Genomic DNA, 17,003 nt, shown 5'->3' with positions numbered 1-17,003 from the left:
TTGGATATGCTACTCCAACGAACAACAACTAGTACCTCAAGCACCGAAACACAAACAAACAACCGTTTCTTTCCGTTGCTATTATTCTTCTAGATCGCGTTGCACTGGTTACGGCTGCACCCCCGAGCTACACGCCACGCATGTATCATTACTTTCCAGCACACATGACACATCCCTTCTGTTACTACCCCTCGCTGGCACCGCAGCAGGCACGGTATCCAGGTACGTAATCATAACACTAGTGTTACCCAAAAGATAAAGTTTACTTACTTAGCTCTGCAATAAATAGACTGCATACATTCATTTCATTTGTTGTTGGTGGAAGGATTTAATAAAATTCACCCGCTTCTGTAATAAACAAATGTGCTCAGATTGTTTCGAACTATCGAACTGTTCTTCATAACAAACTTTATTTTCCACCAACTATGAATCATTCTTCCATGTATACTCTTATATACTCAAAAAAAATTTATGTCAATCATATTCATATTTTGTAATTGTATTGAAAACATATCTCCTCATCATCAGTAAAGTCAGTAAGTTTTATTAGCTTGTAGCTAGTGAAAATATATTGCATAGTATAGCAACCATAATTTAAGACTTTTTAATTGGATTACTGTATATTTTGCTGGAGATTGCTTGCCTTTTCACGAAATTGCCCGTTCCAACCCGCATAATCAATTACCATAGAGCGTGCTTAACAACCCATACTAGGGGATACTGTACAAAACGCACCAGTTAAGCATTCACGCCATTTACAGCACTTCTAATTGTTTTTAAGCGACATTGAACGTATAGGACTATTGTAGGATCTATCTAATGTACGATTATGACGAAGCTTATTCTGAAATATTCGATTTCAATGTTATTTTTGATAAAAATTACAATTGCTTCCAAATGAGCTCGTGCCCAAGACGCACCACGACAAAAGCCATGCTCCAAAGTAGCAGGCTAATATGTCCCTAGCAGAAATCAACACGAGAAGTAAGAAGCACTTGCGGTCTCAGAAGTAAAATCTTAGGAAATCAATAGCGCAGCCAATCAGACGCAGAGAAAGTGACACATGGTTGAATAGCAGCGCACAGTGGGGCGACTGCATACAAAGGCAGGCCAAGCAAAAAAAGTGTCGATAAATGCGACAAAAACATGGTATTTATATAATTTTAAAGTGCTGAACACGAATCTGGCATTCTTTTTTAATTTTGGGCTGTCCATAAAGCACGTCATCCAATTTTAATTATTTGTTCGCACTTTTCGTAGTTCATGGACGAATCCTTAAATCAACTGGATCTTGATGAAATGTATGTTTTTTCTATTAAAATCAAATAACATCTTCCACTTCTTGTTCTTCATTTTCATAACTGTGATTAGATTCTTTATCAGTTCTCCCTGATTCAACAATTGTTTTCTTCAATAGAAATATTACTTCATCAAGAATTTTTTTTTAGAATTACTTTACAATTACCTTTTCAATATAGGTGTTCAATTCTGGGACATTCTCGTCAGAAATTTACTCAAATTGCTTACTTTAGCGAACTGTATTTGAATGATTAATGAGGAAGGTACACATTTAGTGGCAAAAACACGACGTTTGAAATAAATGGTTTAATCGGATTGACAACATCCTCGACTTTTGGCTTTTGTACATCACCGGAAATACCAATATTGGGTGGTATTCAGTTATTTTCGTTGTTTTCCAGAAACTGAAAGTGGTCATCTCCAAATTCAAAACGGTGTCCAGGGTCAATGCTTACCACAAAAGATGAATACAATGGTCGCAGTGGTCCAAATCTTCCAAAAAAAGGGTCAATGGATTTTATACAACATTTCGATTTCGGAAATATTTATACGTAGTAGTATTCGGTTATTTTCGGCTGTTTCTCAGAAGTTGCAATCTTACAATTCAGTTTCTGGCCCCAGAGCGTCATTCCGGTTTAAGATAGCGAGGGATAGTAACACCCATCTTAGGTGTTATTCAGTCATTTCTGGCTGTTTTCCAGAAACCGGAAGTCACCATCTTAAAATTGAAAATGGTGTCTGTGGTCGATTCTAGCTCCTGTGTATCGTTCTGGTTCCGAAGATACTCATATTGGATGGAAATCAGCCATTTTTGGCTGATTCCCAGACACCGAAAGTCGCCATCTTCGAATTCAAAATGGTGTCTGTGATCGATTTTTAGCTTCTGTGCATTATTCTGGTTCCGGAGACACTAATATTGGATGGAAATCGGCCATTTTTGGCTGTGTGCCAAAAACCGGGAGTTGCCATTTTACAATTCAAAATGTTGTTTGAGGTCGATTTGTGACTTCAGTGCATCATTACGATTCCGGACACACCCATATTGGGTGGTATTTTATCATTTGCCGCTGTTCTTCAGATACCGGAAGTCACCATCTTGAATTTCAAAATAGCATTTAAAGACAATTTCTGGCCTCTGAGCGTCATTCTGGTCGAAGAAACACTCATGGTATTTGGCCATTTTCGGCTATGTTCCAGACACCAAAAGTCGTGATCCTACAATTCAAAATGTTGAATCATTACGATTCCGGAAACACTAATATTGGGTGGTATTTGGTAACTTTCCGCAGTTTTTCAGAAACCGGCAGTCACCATCTTGATTTCAAAATGATATCCGGATAGAAACCGGAAGTTTCCATCTTAAATTGAACAATGGCGTCTGGAGTCGAATTTAGGCTCCTGTGCATCCACCGAATCGTTTTAGGCTGTTTTTCGGTAAACCTGGTTGAAATATTTGTTTAGTTTGTGTATGTGTCAAACCACCATGGGAATTTGTGTTTGATTTGTATGAGAGCCCTCCCATCCAGAAGTGGGAGGAATGTCGAACCACCATGAAAATATTTTTTGCTCCCAAAAACCTCCACATGCCAAATTTGGTTCCATTTACTTTATTATTTGATTTAATCTTGAGTTATGAAGAAATTTGTGATTCATTTGTATGACCAAACCATACCATTATGAATATATTTGTTACCTGTAAAAACAGCTATTTGCGAAATTTGGTTCCATTTACTTGGTTAGTTCTTGAGATGTGCAGAAATTCGTGTTTCTTTCGTATAGAACTCCTCCCTTCTAGAAAAAGGAGAGGTGTAGAAACATTATGGACATATTTGTTACCCCTAAAATCATTCACCTGCCAAATTTGGTTCCATTTGTTTGGTTAGTTCTCGAGATGTGCAGAAATTTGTGTTTCATTTGTTTTGGACCCCTCTCTTCTAGAAGAGAGAGGGGTCTTGAACTATCTTAGTCATCTTTCCCGGCCCCTAAAACCCCTAATATACAAAATTTCACTCCGATCGATTCATTAGTTTCCAAGCCTATGTGGATCAGACAGACAGAGTTGCATTTTTATATGTCTAGATGATCTGTACATTTGATTTTGATCTCTATAATGAAGTGATATGCAAATTGGCTTTCGGCTCTTGCGTGTGATCGGAGAGCATTGTGATAATTATCACAAGTGATAAAAGTAATGCGAATGACATCGTGTTTGTCTGTGGTGATTATAATCAGCCACGCATCGTGTGGATGCCTGGTGCTACCCCTGCTTCTGTTCGATTGCCTGTTGCTAGTGCGACGCTGATAGACGGCAAGGACTATTTATATCCAAGGCAGCAAAACTATCAGCGAAACCAAAACGATCGTACCCTGGATTTAGTTTTTTGTTCCCTTGACCATCAGCTTACTGTTGATAACGTTATTACACCGCTACTCCCTGTCGCCCGCCACCACCCACCCTTAACTATCTCATTACCTACCGTCCGTTCTCATAGTACTGTCCCGGTATGTGCAGATAATGGAAGCAGATTGAACTACCGAAAAATTGATTTCGTCGCATTGATCGAGCTTCGGCTGGAATTCAATTTACGTTTGCACTGATGTTGACGATATGACAGCACGCTTTTGCGATATAATTGGTCAGTAGTTGAATGCAAATGTACCGCTAGCGAAGCGTCCCAACATCCCGCGGAGCACGCGTCGATTGCATGAATTAAAACGGCTTCGAAACAATGCCCAGCGTAAATTTCGCCGTTTGAAAACGCAGGTAGCGAGACATTATTTCAAAATCACCACCGATGAATACCGCCGTTTTAACAGAGAATTATACAAATCCTACGTCTTACGTGTACAGACAGACCTTAGGAGAAACCCCAAAGGATTTTGGAATTTTGTCAACTCCAAACGAAAATGTTCATCGGTGCCTGTATATGTTCGCTTGGATGACTTAGATGCGACTTCAGAATCGGAATCGTGTGAGCTTTTTGCAACTTTTTTCGCATCAGTGTTTGCTGAAAGAGTTGCCTCCGATGCCGAGGCGGATGCCGCAAAGAAACTTAAGCGATCTTATACTCCGAGGCTCGATGGCATCCCCGCTAAAGTTATAAGCCGTTGTGCTAATGCGCTAGTAAACCCACTTCAACATTTTCAACAAGTCGTTCGAGCAACGGAAATTCCCCGAGATATGGAAACAATCTTTTATGTTCCCAGTTCTAAAATCTTGTGATCGTCAGAATGTCAGAAATTATCGAAGCATAACTAGTCTCTCAGCTGGTTCTAAGTTGTTCGAGATTATTGTTAGTAACGTAATGCTCCATTCCACTAAGAATTACATCTCTACCGCGCAGCATGGTTTCATGCCGAACCGCTCAGTTCATAGTAACTTACTGGAATTTACTTCGATGTGCATTGCACATATCGAACAAAAAGCGCAAGTTGATGACATCTACACTGATTTGAAGGCAGCTTTCGATCGTATTGACCATAACATACTTTTGCGTAAAATGTCACGGCTTGGTGCTTCGCGTTCACTTATGGAATGGTTAGGTTCGTTTTTATGTGGAAGGATACTGCGTGTGAAACTTCGTTCTTGTGTCTCGTCACAATTCACTAATAAATCGGGAGTTCCGCAAGGTAGCAATTTGGGGCCTCTGCTTTTCGCTATATTCTTCAATGATGCAATGCTACGGTTAGGTGTCGGCTGTAGGTTGGTATATGCGGATGATCTAAAGCTATATCTGGTAGTACAATTGACGATTGTCGTCGTTTGCAACATTTGCTGAATATATTCGTCAAGTGGTGCCATAAGAACTGGCTGATAATTAGTATTGGAAAATGTGAGGTAATGACATTCCACCGCATTTTAAATCCGATCATATTCGAATACCGCATTGATGGACTTGAGCTGAGAAGAGTTGACCGTGTTTGCGACCTTGGTATTCTGCTCGACGCTAATCTCACTTTCCACCTACATCATGCCATCTTAATTTCAAAAGCGAGTCGACAGCCGTGACTTCAAAGACCCTCACTGCTTCAAAGCCTTATACTGCTCTCTAGTACGACCACTTCTTGAAAATTGTAGCTTGCTCTGGTACCCTCACCAGTTAACTTGGTGTTTACGGATCGAACGTGTTCAGAAGAAATTTATCCGACTGGCATTACGGGACCTTCCCTGGCGTGATCCGGAAAATCTTCCTCCGTATCCTGACCGCTGTCGATTACTTGGCCTCGACACGCTCGAACGTCGTCGCAAATCCAGCAAGCTGCATCTGTTGCCAACATATTGATAGCGAAATAGATTCCAGCTAAACTTCCGTGCTTCTCAACGTTCCTTACGTTCAACTGGCCTACTACAAACCTCATTCCATCGGACGTCGTTTGGATTTAACGAGCCTATACCCGTTGCAATCAGGACCTTCTCAAGCGTAGAAGATTTGTTTGAGTTTGGCGAACCATCCCGCGAGTTTGTGAATAAGCTGAACAATTTCGAATATTTTGTAAACTTGACACTATTTTTTTTTATTTATTAAGACTACATACTGTCAGATAAATTATTGAATAAAATTAAAGTGTTCTGGTGACTTAACAATAGAGCATTGAGCTACTTCTATTTCGTTTCTTATAGCCTGCATAAATTTTTTCGATGTCAACAGCAAAATTCGAACACTCTCGTCAACTGATGTGCAGCGAAGGTAAAAACATACGCCCTATGCCTTTACAGACGCATCGCAGAACTGCGGTGAGCTGGCGTTTTGACTTAAGCGCCAAATTTTCAAATTTCATTTTTTTACGTATTAATATAGTATAGGTAACCACGCTTGTTGCCGTTTCCAAAAATTTTGATAGATAACTGAGAAATACCAAAAATAATAAGTGACGTTAGCGCCACTTTGCATAGAAGTGACGTTGAGGTACGGATACGATAGTGTATCATGCTTGTGGAGTGCATAATTTCATTTATATCCTTGCTGCTGACTACCGACCAGTACGCATAGCAAACTAGACTATTCAGGCGTACCAACGTCACTTTTCGTGCAAAACGTTGAAATGGGTTTGCTATTTTGCAAGAAAAGTGACGTTGGCATTAGAGTTCAATGCATTTACATGAATAAACGTGTTAAAGCAATGGGGTACGTTTTTCATCATGTTTGCTCAGATTCTATCAGATCAGATTGTGTAATAAAGCGCTTCTGTTAATTTTTGAACGATTTAGATTAAATCGCTTCTGTAACGATTTTGTGCTTTTGGTGCTTACGTCAAAATGCTAGCCCACGGCAGAGAAGCCATGACTCATGAGGTTCTGCGGACAAAGTGTCACAACCAAAACCTATCCACCTAGGAACTTTGATACGAGTTTGGTCTGAAATGGTCTCTCGGTGTTCTAATCACCAGGATCGAAGCTCTCCAGTAATAGGTTCATTCCAAGAAAACTGCGATTTCCAAAGATCCTGAAGAAATACTTTAGCTCGGACGATGACGGGCCCAAGTAGACCGAGTGGGTCAAACAGTTTCGCACGATCAGATAACATTATTCTCTCGTTGATCTCTGTAGTAGAATTCGTCACAGGAACAGAAAATTTGAAGATATCGCGGCTCCCATTTCAATCCTAGTGTTTTCACATCTGAGGATTCGATATCCATTTGGGTGGGGAAAAATGATCGATTTTCCAGAACCAAGTTTTTTTGGTTCTTTTTGGGGCTCCAAACAACCCTAAACTTACCGGAAGTCGATTGGTTTTGTCCCCGCTTGGCGCATTGCATTTCAAATTTGTATGAAAATTTATATGGGAAAACCCACTTTTTTGCATTTACCTTGCTAGAGAGCTCAATAATGCTCTAATAATGCACTACATTATGTTAAAGTATAGTATTTGTTATGCTTAACAACTTTGCAGAAGACATTGAAGAGCTAGGATGTCCCTAAAAAGAGCTACAGCTGTTCAAAGTTGAGTATGTCGATTTAAATACAGAAAATCTTGTTTTCTGCCAACATTACCAATGTACCGGTGTCAGTAGGATTCCCATCAGAAGTCACCTGTCGTAACGAGTTTATACACTCAGCTGGATCAAGCAAACAAATTAAGTTCAATATTTTAGGCATAGGTAGAATCTACAACGTGTTTCAGAGGCTACTTCTGATGGAAATCGAACTGATGCCGGTACACTGGCATTATCTGCAGAATAAATGATTTGCAACATAAATTTCGACATACACCCTAGCTCTTTAGTGTCTTCGGCCAAGTTGTTGGGCATCAAAAAACCTACCATTTGAAGTTATGAAACCTATGGTTTGAGCCATTTTGAGCTCTTTAGAATGGAAAATGCATAAAAGTTGATTTTCCATACAAATCTTCATATAAATTTGAAATGCAATGCGCCAAGCGGTGACATAACCAATTGACTTCCGATAAATATAGGATTGTTTGGGGCTCCAAATAGCACAAACAAACTTGGTTCTGACTTTCTGCTATCAACTTTCGTTTTTTCCATATAACGATTCCCCACCCTAATATCCATAGCCATGCGCTCGTCTCTTAAGGGGTTATATACCGTTTTGTGCGAGGCCAAAGAGATTTTTTTTAAGCGTGTAGCACCTTTTCATAGCGTAAAAGTAGAGATTTTCTAAAAGTTCAGTGCGGTGTTTACGATAACGATGAGCAGATTAACTGAAATAAAGAAAACTCATATTTTTTTAATAGTTTAGAAGTGTGCCGGGTATCTGAACAATCGTTTTCGTAAGAAATTTGTTTTCAATGCAAACGGGAACGTTTCTCCCGAAATTTTATCCGAAAATCGAACCTCTGGGACTTAGCCGTTTTCTGGGCAACCGAAGGTTTCATATAGAATTTTTAGAACTGGCTTCAAAAATGTCTAACGGCTAAGCCCCAGAAGGTTGATTTTTGGTAAAATTTTTTTTTTTTTTTTGAGATAACGCTAGATCTTGACGTTTTGCGCATTTTTAAGACATTTGGCATCGAAAAAATACTTCGATTTTCCCAATTTCCTGTACGAAAAACTACCAAGGGGGGAGCTTGGTAGTTTTTCGATGGTCGAAAAATCACTTTCAGCGCTTTGAGACACCCCTGAATCATGTTCGATCGTGCTGAAATTTTGCACAGCTCATTTTTTTTGAGCCGATGAACAAAATGTACATGATCGGTTTTTGAAATTCGATGATGATTTTTTTCCATACAAACATTGCCACCCTAATGACCACATATTAACACTAGCAAATAACATGAAATAAATATGTTTCAAATATGTGACGCGAAATTTTTTTTGAAAATGGAATAATCGAAACGTGACTGTACTATATATCATTCGATTAAATATCATCGAATCAAAAGATTATTTATAATATGTTTTTTTTTTCTATTTCAAATATGACTTTTTTCACAACTTTTGAATCACGTGTTCGATCATTATAATTCATCAGTCAACCCTTAACTAGTCCGTTCATCTGATATCAATATTGTTCAAATCGGTTGTGTAGTTTCTGAGATAATGAAGTTTCAATATTTTCACATTTTGATACATTACAGACAAAGTTACAGTCCAATTACAGTAAAATTCAATAGGGTCTTATGAGGCAGCTAGACTTTTCATTTGATACTTATTTTGTGGGAATCGGTTCAGCCATCTTTTAGAAAAATGAGTGAGTTTAGTAGTGAGTAGTCTTCGGAATATGTTCCGTTTCATAGCTGGATTTCACATTTATGCACATAACAGGCAAAGTCTATTTACTCCGATTGTAAAAGAAATCAATAGGGCCTCATGAGGCTACAAGACCTTCTATATGATACTGATTATGTGAAAATCGGTCCAACCATCTCTGAGAAACATAAGTGAGATTGAATAGTCTCCAGAACACGTTTCTTTCCATAACTTTTGAACCACTTGTCCAATCTTTATAAAAATTAAAAGTTTAGGGTTTTTTATGTAGCCCGTTCATTTGAAACCGAATCGGTTGGGATCTTTCGTGATTTTCTTATTTTGATAAATATTTCATTTGAACATAATTTTGTGAAAATCGGTCCAGCCATCTCTGAGCAAATCGAGTGAGATTGAACAGTTGCACACACGCACACACACACACACACACACACACACACACACACACACACACACACACACGCAAACACATACACACGCACACACACATACAGAAAATGCTCAGCTCGTCGAACTGAGTCGAGTGGAATAAGACATTCGACCCTCTGGAGCTCTTTTATATCTTCGGTTTTGCAAGTGATTGCTATACCTTTCCAGGAGAAAGACAAAAGAGATGAAGAAAATCGGTTCAGTAGTTTTATCGCAATCGTAAGCATGGTAAAGTCAGTTTCTGAAAAACACTTTTCCGTGGTAAACGCGTATAAAGTTTCAAGTTTAGCATTACGGCCGTGGCGAGGCGCACCAACTTTCCCCCTCTTGCTTAGATCATTATGAAAACTTGTTAAAAAGGTTTTTCAAGATGTTGTTATTTAAGATAATGCAACAGAAATATTTTCGATTTTTACAAAACTGAAAAGGTATATAATCCCTTAAGTGTAGAAGTATTTGGTCTAGTATTGCTCGTGAATTGGAGCACAATTTTCGTAAAGTGAACCCAGCAAAACTGAATAGCGTAATCAATTCCGCAAAAATCTTTTGACCATCAGCTATACTATCGAAACGTTTCAGAAGATCATCGACATTAAAAATTATTGAGAATCATTTTTGCTACAGAAAAAATCTAAGTGAGAAATCTAAGATTTCAGTTGTCACCCGTTATTCTGTTACACATGATTTTGTGCTAATAGAATTGCGTTTTGCTTCGATTTTTCAACTACCCAATAGACAATTCAGTTGATTCACAGCTTTTTCAGCTACAATTTGGCGGATTTAGACTGAATCAAAGTGTCTAAGGTTGTTACCTACTCAACTAAGTTGTTCGTTGGGTACCATAGCAATACATAACAAAAAATATGCCAACGCTCAAAACAAAAGCAACCACCCTTAAACATTGAAGAAACCTCGATCTTTTTTCTACTTTATTTCTTTGAAAAGTCGGTAATGCTATTAAGCACATATACGAGATCAAATCAAATGACACAAATTTTGTTAAATCAAATATGTTTTTATTCCCACCACCGTATGAACAGAATGAGTTTTCTAGCCCGTTCCGAAAACCTCTGTATAGGAGTTGAAGAACGTAGTATCGAACGCCTCGACAAGCACCTGAATGTAGCGTTGGCCGACTCCACCGGCTACCACATATGCTTGCCCCAGGGCAGAACTTTGGTTCACGATAACCTGCACGAAACTGACCACCGAGCCCTGGCCCGACTGTGGATAGCCTAGCATCAGGTGGTAATCGAACGGTGTGTCCTCGGGTCCCCAGCTGTACTGAAGGTATGCCACCAGGCTGTCACCTAAACGGTACAGTGACTGATATGAGCTGCTTTAGGGCGAACAAAATATAACCTACCTGCAACTCTGCTTCCGAAGGTGTAGATAAACTGGTTCCGGGGTCCCCGGAAAAGATCCATCGGCACCAACTTCAGATTCGAATGGGCCGCCTTGAAAGCGGCCATGTCTTCCACGGTCTGAATTCTAGCTTCGATGCTTCCAGCAGGTTGCTCGACATTTCCAGTAGAGGCGGAAGCAACCAGGGCCAACAGGACGGCAACAGCGAAAGTTGCGATTTTAGCCATTTTACTGTTTAGTTGGGTAATTCGGTGGAACCAATAATAATAGAATCGATCGAAAAGGTTTGATACAACTGATGGATGCACTGCACGGCTGGTGGATATTATACACAGATCGAATACAAGTGGAGGATTTAATCTTGCGATTTCGGTTTCCGGTGAGTCATTCCTAGGGCATGTGATCAATCTTCGAACTGATAAATCTTATCAAGGTTTCAAGTGCTATTTATTGTATATTATTTATGACTGAGTTCCAAAAACTGAAATAAAGCATTATTGTCGTTAATATGCTGTTCTATTATATAGTTTGTTACTGTTCCTAAAAAAATTTCCCTCTTCTATACGCATTTAGTTTCAATCTATCTATCAATCATCAACTGAAATGCTATTTAGTAAAAGAAAGCAGAGATTTAAAAAACACGAAATCAAAAGATCAAAATAGTAAAAAAATAGTTTTTACAAAGGCGGCAATGAGTGTATTTTTATTCTTGAGGAACTTGGTGTGAGCATTGAACTTCACTTCAGAGCTCACTTCCTTCGTGGGGGCAGTAAAACACGAAGTGCCCTGCTCCAACATCACCGCCACGTTCCGATTTGCCGGAAAAATCGATTTGACCATCTTATTCAGCCGCTGCTGCTGTGTCATTTCCTGCAGCTCCGTGACCAGTGGACGGAACTGTCGCTTCCTGAAATGTATGTCCATGTTCGCCAGATACTCTTCCACTGTTTGGCTTGTTGCGCCGACCTTCCAGTCGAGCGCACGCAGCGATGTAGTACCCATTTTTTTCTCGGTCGTAAGCGTTGTCTTATCTTATCTCATAGGCATGGGTGAAATTTACAACATTGTGTACTCGATGTCTATACCTGTATCGATTCGACTGATACCGTTGGTATTGTGGTAGCCAACTTACCAGCGTTCGACTCGATAGATGTGAGAAGACTGTTCTTGAATCGACACCAATCGATGGCAGACTAGAGCAGCGTTGCCACTAAGTTTTGAATAAAATCTGGCAAAACGAAAATAAAAAGTCTGGCAAAAATCTGTCACTCATTTTTGGATAAAATTCCTGACAGAATTGAAAGTGATGACCTTTTTTTTTGCTCTCGCCGGGTGTAGGTAGGTAAAGGCCAGGCACGGCTTATCTCGCAGTAACGACCTTTTTGCGAGACGTCGCGGCTAAAATCTGGCAAATATCTGGCTCATTTACAAATATCTGGCAAATTCTGAGGTTTATCTGTTTGTCTGGCGCGCAATCAAAAATCTGGCAAAATCTAGATTTATCTGGCACAATGGCAACGCTGGACTAGAGGCCGAGATCTTGAGTATGTGGTAGTATCAGTGAGAGAACTGCGTAAGTGGAAACAGAATAGGGTATATAAATAGACACGTCTACCACAGATATATCAGTAAATATCATTATTTTTCCAGGCAGCCATCTTTTGGCAATTATTAGTTAACAAACGAAAATTCCGTGCACTCGACAAGGGTCATGCCGTATAATCGAACGGATTGTTTTCATTCATTTTTTTTTAAGAGATGGATAAGAAAAACACTATTTTTTATCTATGTAGCGAGTTAAATTTCACAGAATTACGTCATGTATGGTGTATCAATTTACATTAAGGATAAGTGCGTTAGGAGGCAGAAGCAGAATGCTCCGAAACATTGCAAAATAAAAAGGAGAGCTGAAGTTCTCGAAAAAGTTCTTCATTCAACAACCAAGATATAGCTGCGAACTGAACAACTAACTTGAGAAACCATGAACTAGTAAACTAGTAAAAGCCTTTGTTTTCAATTCTAGGTTGCATTTTTCTTATACTTTGTGTCGTGATGTTGTCTATGGTCGGAGAGTGATATATCTATGTAAGATCTTTGGTAGGAGAATATATATAGAAGATGGCTAATGACACGGATGTGTTTGTTCATTTTGTATTCTGGAATACCACAAATTGGCTACGAGATTGGAATATTTGAATACTGTTAGTGATACTTTATCGTAAATTAGTTTATTGGCAAGTGAAGGTAAGTAAATTTTAAAAGGAAGATATGAATTTAAAGGATTATTCCTTTTATTTTGGTTAGAATTTGGTGTGAAGATTAATTGAGCAAGCGTGACAGAGAGAGAAGTATTTGACCACCGTAGAAGATGGTGCAAAAAAAAGAGAGATTAGCTGCCACGGCAAGGAAGTGGTGAGATACCGCGACTAGAGAGCGGGCTTGCTGCCACGTCAAGAGAGTGGAAAGTTTGTGCTACCGCGCCTGAGAGCGGATCGCTACCGCACCAGAAAGCGGTGTTGCTACCGTGACTTGACAGCGGAATTGCTACCACGGCTAAAGAGTGGTTATTTATGGTTGTTGCTACCGCAGCGCGAGAGCGGATTTGATACGTTGCTACCGCGCCTTGACAGCGGAGATTGTTTACATTGTGAGGTGCTTAGATGAAATAGAAATACGAACAGTCGTAGCTAGCTTTGAGATTTTATTTGATATCGTGTTTTCGAGGTAAATAATGTCGATTAATTAATAATGTTGATTCAAGGATGGAAAATCGAGTGTTTGCAAACTTGCCGGCGTTTTCGTGCGCAGATATACCATTAACGGATCGCAGACAAAAGTGGATAACTTGGAAGCGTGGTTTTGAGATTTGCCTCCGGGCATCGAAGATCAATGATGCAACGCAAAAGAAAGATTTGCTCTTGGCTCACGATGGTTTTGAATTGCAAGAGATGTTTTCAATATTCCGGGTGCAGATGTTGATGCTGGCAAGGACACGGACGCAGACCCTTACAAAGTTGCCTTGGAGAAATTGGATACATATTTTGCCCCTCAGCGGCATGAGGCACATGAGCGTTATGTGTTCTGGGCTTTAAAACCAGAGCCTGGCGAAAGTTTGATAAAGTTCTTGATGAAGACCCAAACGCACGCATCTAAGTGCAATTTCGGAAAACCTTTCACCGACAGTTCTGCAATAGCTGTAGTGGACAAGATGCTTCAGTTTGTACCTGTTTCGCTCCGTGAAAAACTGTTGCAGGTAACGAATCTAGACCTGGAAGAAGTTGTCAAGCAGGTGAATGCATTTGAAACTTCCCGCTCAGCTAGCGAGCAGATAAGCGGTCAATCAATTTTACCAGTAGTATGTAAGAATCCGGAATTTGTGCAACGCGTTAAGGGACTTTGCAAATTCTACAGAAAGAATTTCGGTCATTGTCCAGCTTGGAATAAAACGTGTTCCAATTGCCACAAGCTGGGGCATTTTCGTGAAGTTTGTTACAGTCGCGTAGGACAATCAGGAAATTCTGCTAGCTTTCCCCAGAAGGCACCATTTAAGCAAACTGTTAAACGGAACCACTTCCAAGCTTTCCAGTCCAATCGCACATCGTCCGAAAAACCACCACAACAACCGCCTTATCCTACATGACAGGTGCATGCGATTGGTGACGAACAAGAAGAAGAATATACGGAATTGGTAGAAATGGTGTCGTCGGCGAGTGATTCAGATGAGCTGGTGTGGGCTAAAGTCGGAAGTGTCATCGTCGAAATGCAGATAGATTCTGGTGTTTATTCGAATATCATCGACGACAAGACCTGGGGAATGATGCTGAGGAATGGAGTACAGACGTTGACTAGGAATGATCAGGCGGACAAAAAGTTCAAGGCATATGCACAGAAAGATTGCCTGGTAGTGATGGAAATGTTCGACGCGGAAATCATTATTAATGATAGGGACAAAGAATTAAAAACGAACGTTTTTACGTCGTGAAAAATAGCCAACAGCCTCTACTAGGCAAGCAAACGGCAAAGCTCCTAGGAGTTTTGATTACCGGACTTCCTAGCCAACATGAGCAGATACGGAGTATTGGCACTATGTGTCCATTCCCCAAGATCTGTGGTGTAAAGATCCATATTCCAATCGATAAATCTGTCCAGCCAGTTGTTCAACGCTTTCGGCGGCTTCCATTCGCTACTTTGGAACGTGTGGAAGATAAGCTCAAGGAACTGCTCACAAAGGACATAATTGAAAAGGTGGACGAACCCAGCCGGTGGGTTTCACCGATGGTCGTGGTAATAAAGGACAGCGGGGAAATTCGATTGTGTATCGATATGAGGCAGGTGAACAAAGCGGTCTTACAGGAGACGCACCCACTACCAACAATTGAGGATGTTCGATGGATGCTAAATGGTGCAGTCTATTTCACCAGACTTGACATCAAGGACGCATTTCATCAATTGGACGAAGACAGAGAAAGTAAACCGCTAACTACTTTCACCACTCATAAAGGTAAAATAAAAATTAACAGAAAAAGGTAAAATCTTAGACCTCGAGGTGCTTTAACTGGGTATTTTTTTTTATTGCTTTATTTGAAGGTCTCTTCCGTTATAAGAGACTAGTCTTTGGAATATCTTGCGCACCAGAGATTTTTCAGAAGATTATTGAGCAAATTTTGTCGGATTGTGGCCATTCCATTAATTTCATTGACGATATAATCGTTGTGGGCAGAACTGAACAGGAGCATGATGAAGCACTTAGAAAAGTATTGGACAAACTTCGTGTTTACGGGATTATGCTCAATCACGCAAAATGTGCATTTAAACTGACTGAGATCGACTTCCTCGGCCACAGGTTTAGCAAAAATGGGATGGATCCTTCACCGAGCAAGATAGCAGCTCTGCAGAGCTTCCGAGCCCCAACCACCTGTGAGGAAGTCAGAAGTTTTCTCGGTCTCGTTAACTACGTTGGGGCGTTTATTCCGAACCTTGCCACCATTTCATTTCCTCTCAGAGAGCTTACGAAAAACAAAGCCGTTTTTCAATGGAGTTTGGAAGAACAGAAAGCTTTCGACGAGTTGCTTAAATCCATATGTCATGTAGACCAACTTGCACATTTTGATCCTAAGCTAAAAACCAGAGTTGTTGCGGACGCTTCTCCGGTAGGACTCGGAGCAGTAAGAGTCTGACTGAAACAGAACGTCGATATGCTCAGACGGAGAAGGAGGCTTTGGCCTTAGTATGGGCAGTTGAACGGTTTCAGATTTACCTCGTGGGCATTAGGTTTGAATTGGAAACCGATCATAAGCCCCTCGAGGCCATATTTTCGCCAGATTCTTCACCATGTTTAAGGGTAGAACGTTGGGTACTTAGGCTGCAAGCGTTCAGTTTCGATGTAGTATACCGTAACGGTAAGTCGAACATTGCCGACCCCCTATCACGCCTCGCCCAAACACCAAACGAACCATTCGATTCAGATTGCGAGGTCTACATACGTAATGTGCTCGAATTGGAAGCAGTAGCTATTGGGGAGTTTGAGAAGGCATCTTGTGAGGACCCTGAGCTATGTGAGTTACGTGAGTATCTGGATCGAGGAATGTGGAACTACACTTCCAGTACAATCAAACCTTATCATGCGTTCCGAAATGAGTTTGGGAAAGTTGGTGATTTAGTGGTTCGAGGCTCTAGAATGGTTGTACCTTCGTGTATGCGACAAAGATTGCTTCAACTGGCCCATGAGGGTCACCCAGGTCGAACCAAATGCAACAACGGTTGCGACTTTCGTATTGGTGGCCTCGAATGGACGAAGACATTGCTCATAAAGTAGATGGTTAAGAAGGCTGTCGACTAGTCAGTCATCCGGATAGACCCGACCAATGGAAAGACGGAGAATACCGGAAGCTCCATGGCTCGACCTTGCCATAGAATTTCTGGGTCCATCACCTTCAGGAGATTATTCGCTGGTAATCATCGATTACTACAGCCGATATAAAGAAGTAGAAATACTTCAGAAGATCACTGCTAAAGAGACGGCGGATAGACTTGAGAAGATATTTGTCAGGCTGGGTTTCCCCAGAACTATAACATTGGATAACGGTCGACAATTTGTTAGCACGGAATTCGATAGTTATTGCCGGAGTAGACGCATTTATCTGAATAGAACAACGCCATATTGGCCTCAAGAGAACGGCCTTGTCGAACGACAAAACCGTTCCTTGATGAAGCGTCTCAGAATCAGTCAGAGCCTCAACCGT

At 40.4% G+C, this 17,003-nt stretch overlaps 2 protein-coding genes across 3 annotated transcripts in view; one reads left to right on the top strand and one right to left on the bottom strand.

Moving 5' to 3' along the window:
- The window catches only part of LOC129722311 (uncharacterized), a 207,193-nt gene that overhangs the window by 172,577 nt on the left and 17,613 nt on the right, over window positions 1-17,003 (top strand). Inside the window, exon 2 of one of the 2 annotated variants that reach the window (XM_055675660.1) lies at window positions 94-222. The exons of the other annotated variant lie outside the window; for it this stretch is intronic. Within the exon in view, the coding sequence (XP_055531635.1) occupies window positions 94-222 (129 nt within the window). The remainder of the gene's footprint in view (window positions 1-93; window positions 223-17,003) is intronic. 2 annotated transcript variants of the gene reach the window in all.
- On the bottom strand, window positions 10,391-11,065 carry LOC129722312 (uncharacterized). Its single transcript, XM_055675662.1, has 2 exons — window positions 10,763-11,065; window positions 10,391-10,706 (listed from the first exon to the last, which is right to left on the bottom strand). The coding sequence occupies exons 1-2, from the start codon at window positions 10,986-10,988 to the stop codon at window positions 10,447-10,449; spliced, it is 486 nt and encodes a 161-aa protein (XP_055531637.1). The 5' UTR covers window positions 10,989-11,065; the 3' UTR covers window positions 10,391-10,446.

This window comes from Wyeomyia smithii, chromosome 2 (assembly GCF_029784165.1).
Source record: "Wyeomyia smithii strain HCP4-BCI-WySm-NY-G18 chromosome 2, ASM2978416v1, whole genome shotgun sequence".
NCBI classification, from domain to species: Eukaryota; Metazoa; Arthropoda; class Insecta; order Diptera; family Culicidae; genus Wyeomyia; species Wyeomyia smithii.
This window is presented reverse-complemented; position numbering and strand designations above follow the sequence as displayed.

Bases quoted from the DNA above. Each gene is read 5' to 3' on its own strand.
- LOC129722312 (XM_055675662.1), bottom strand. From the start codon at position 10,988: ATGGCTAAAATCGCAACTTTCGCTGTTGCCGTCCTGTTGGCCCTGGTT. The intron at 10,707-10,762 runs GTAGGTTATATT...TGTACCGTTTAG, and splicing joins CTTCGGAAGCAGAGTTGCAG to GTGACAGCCTGGTGGCATAC.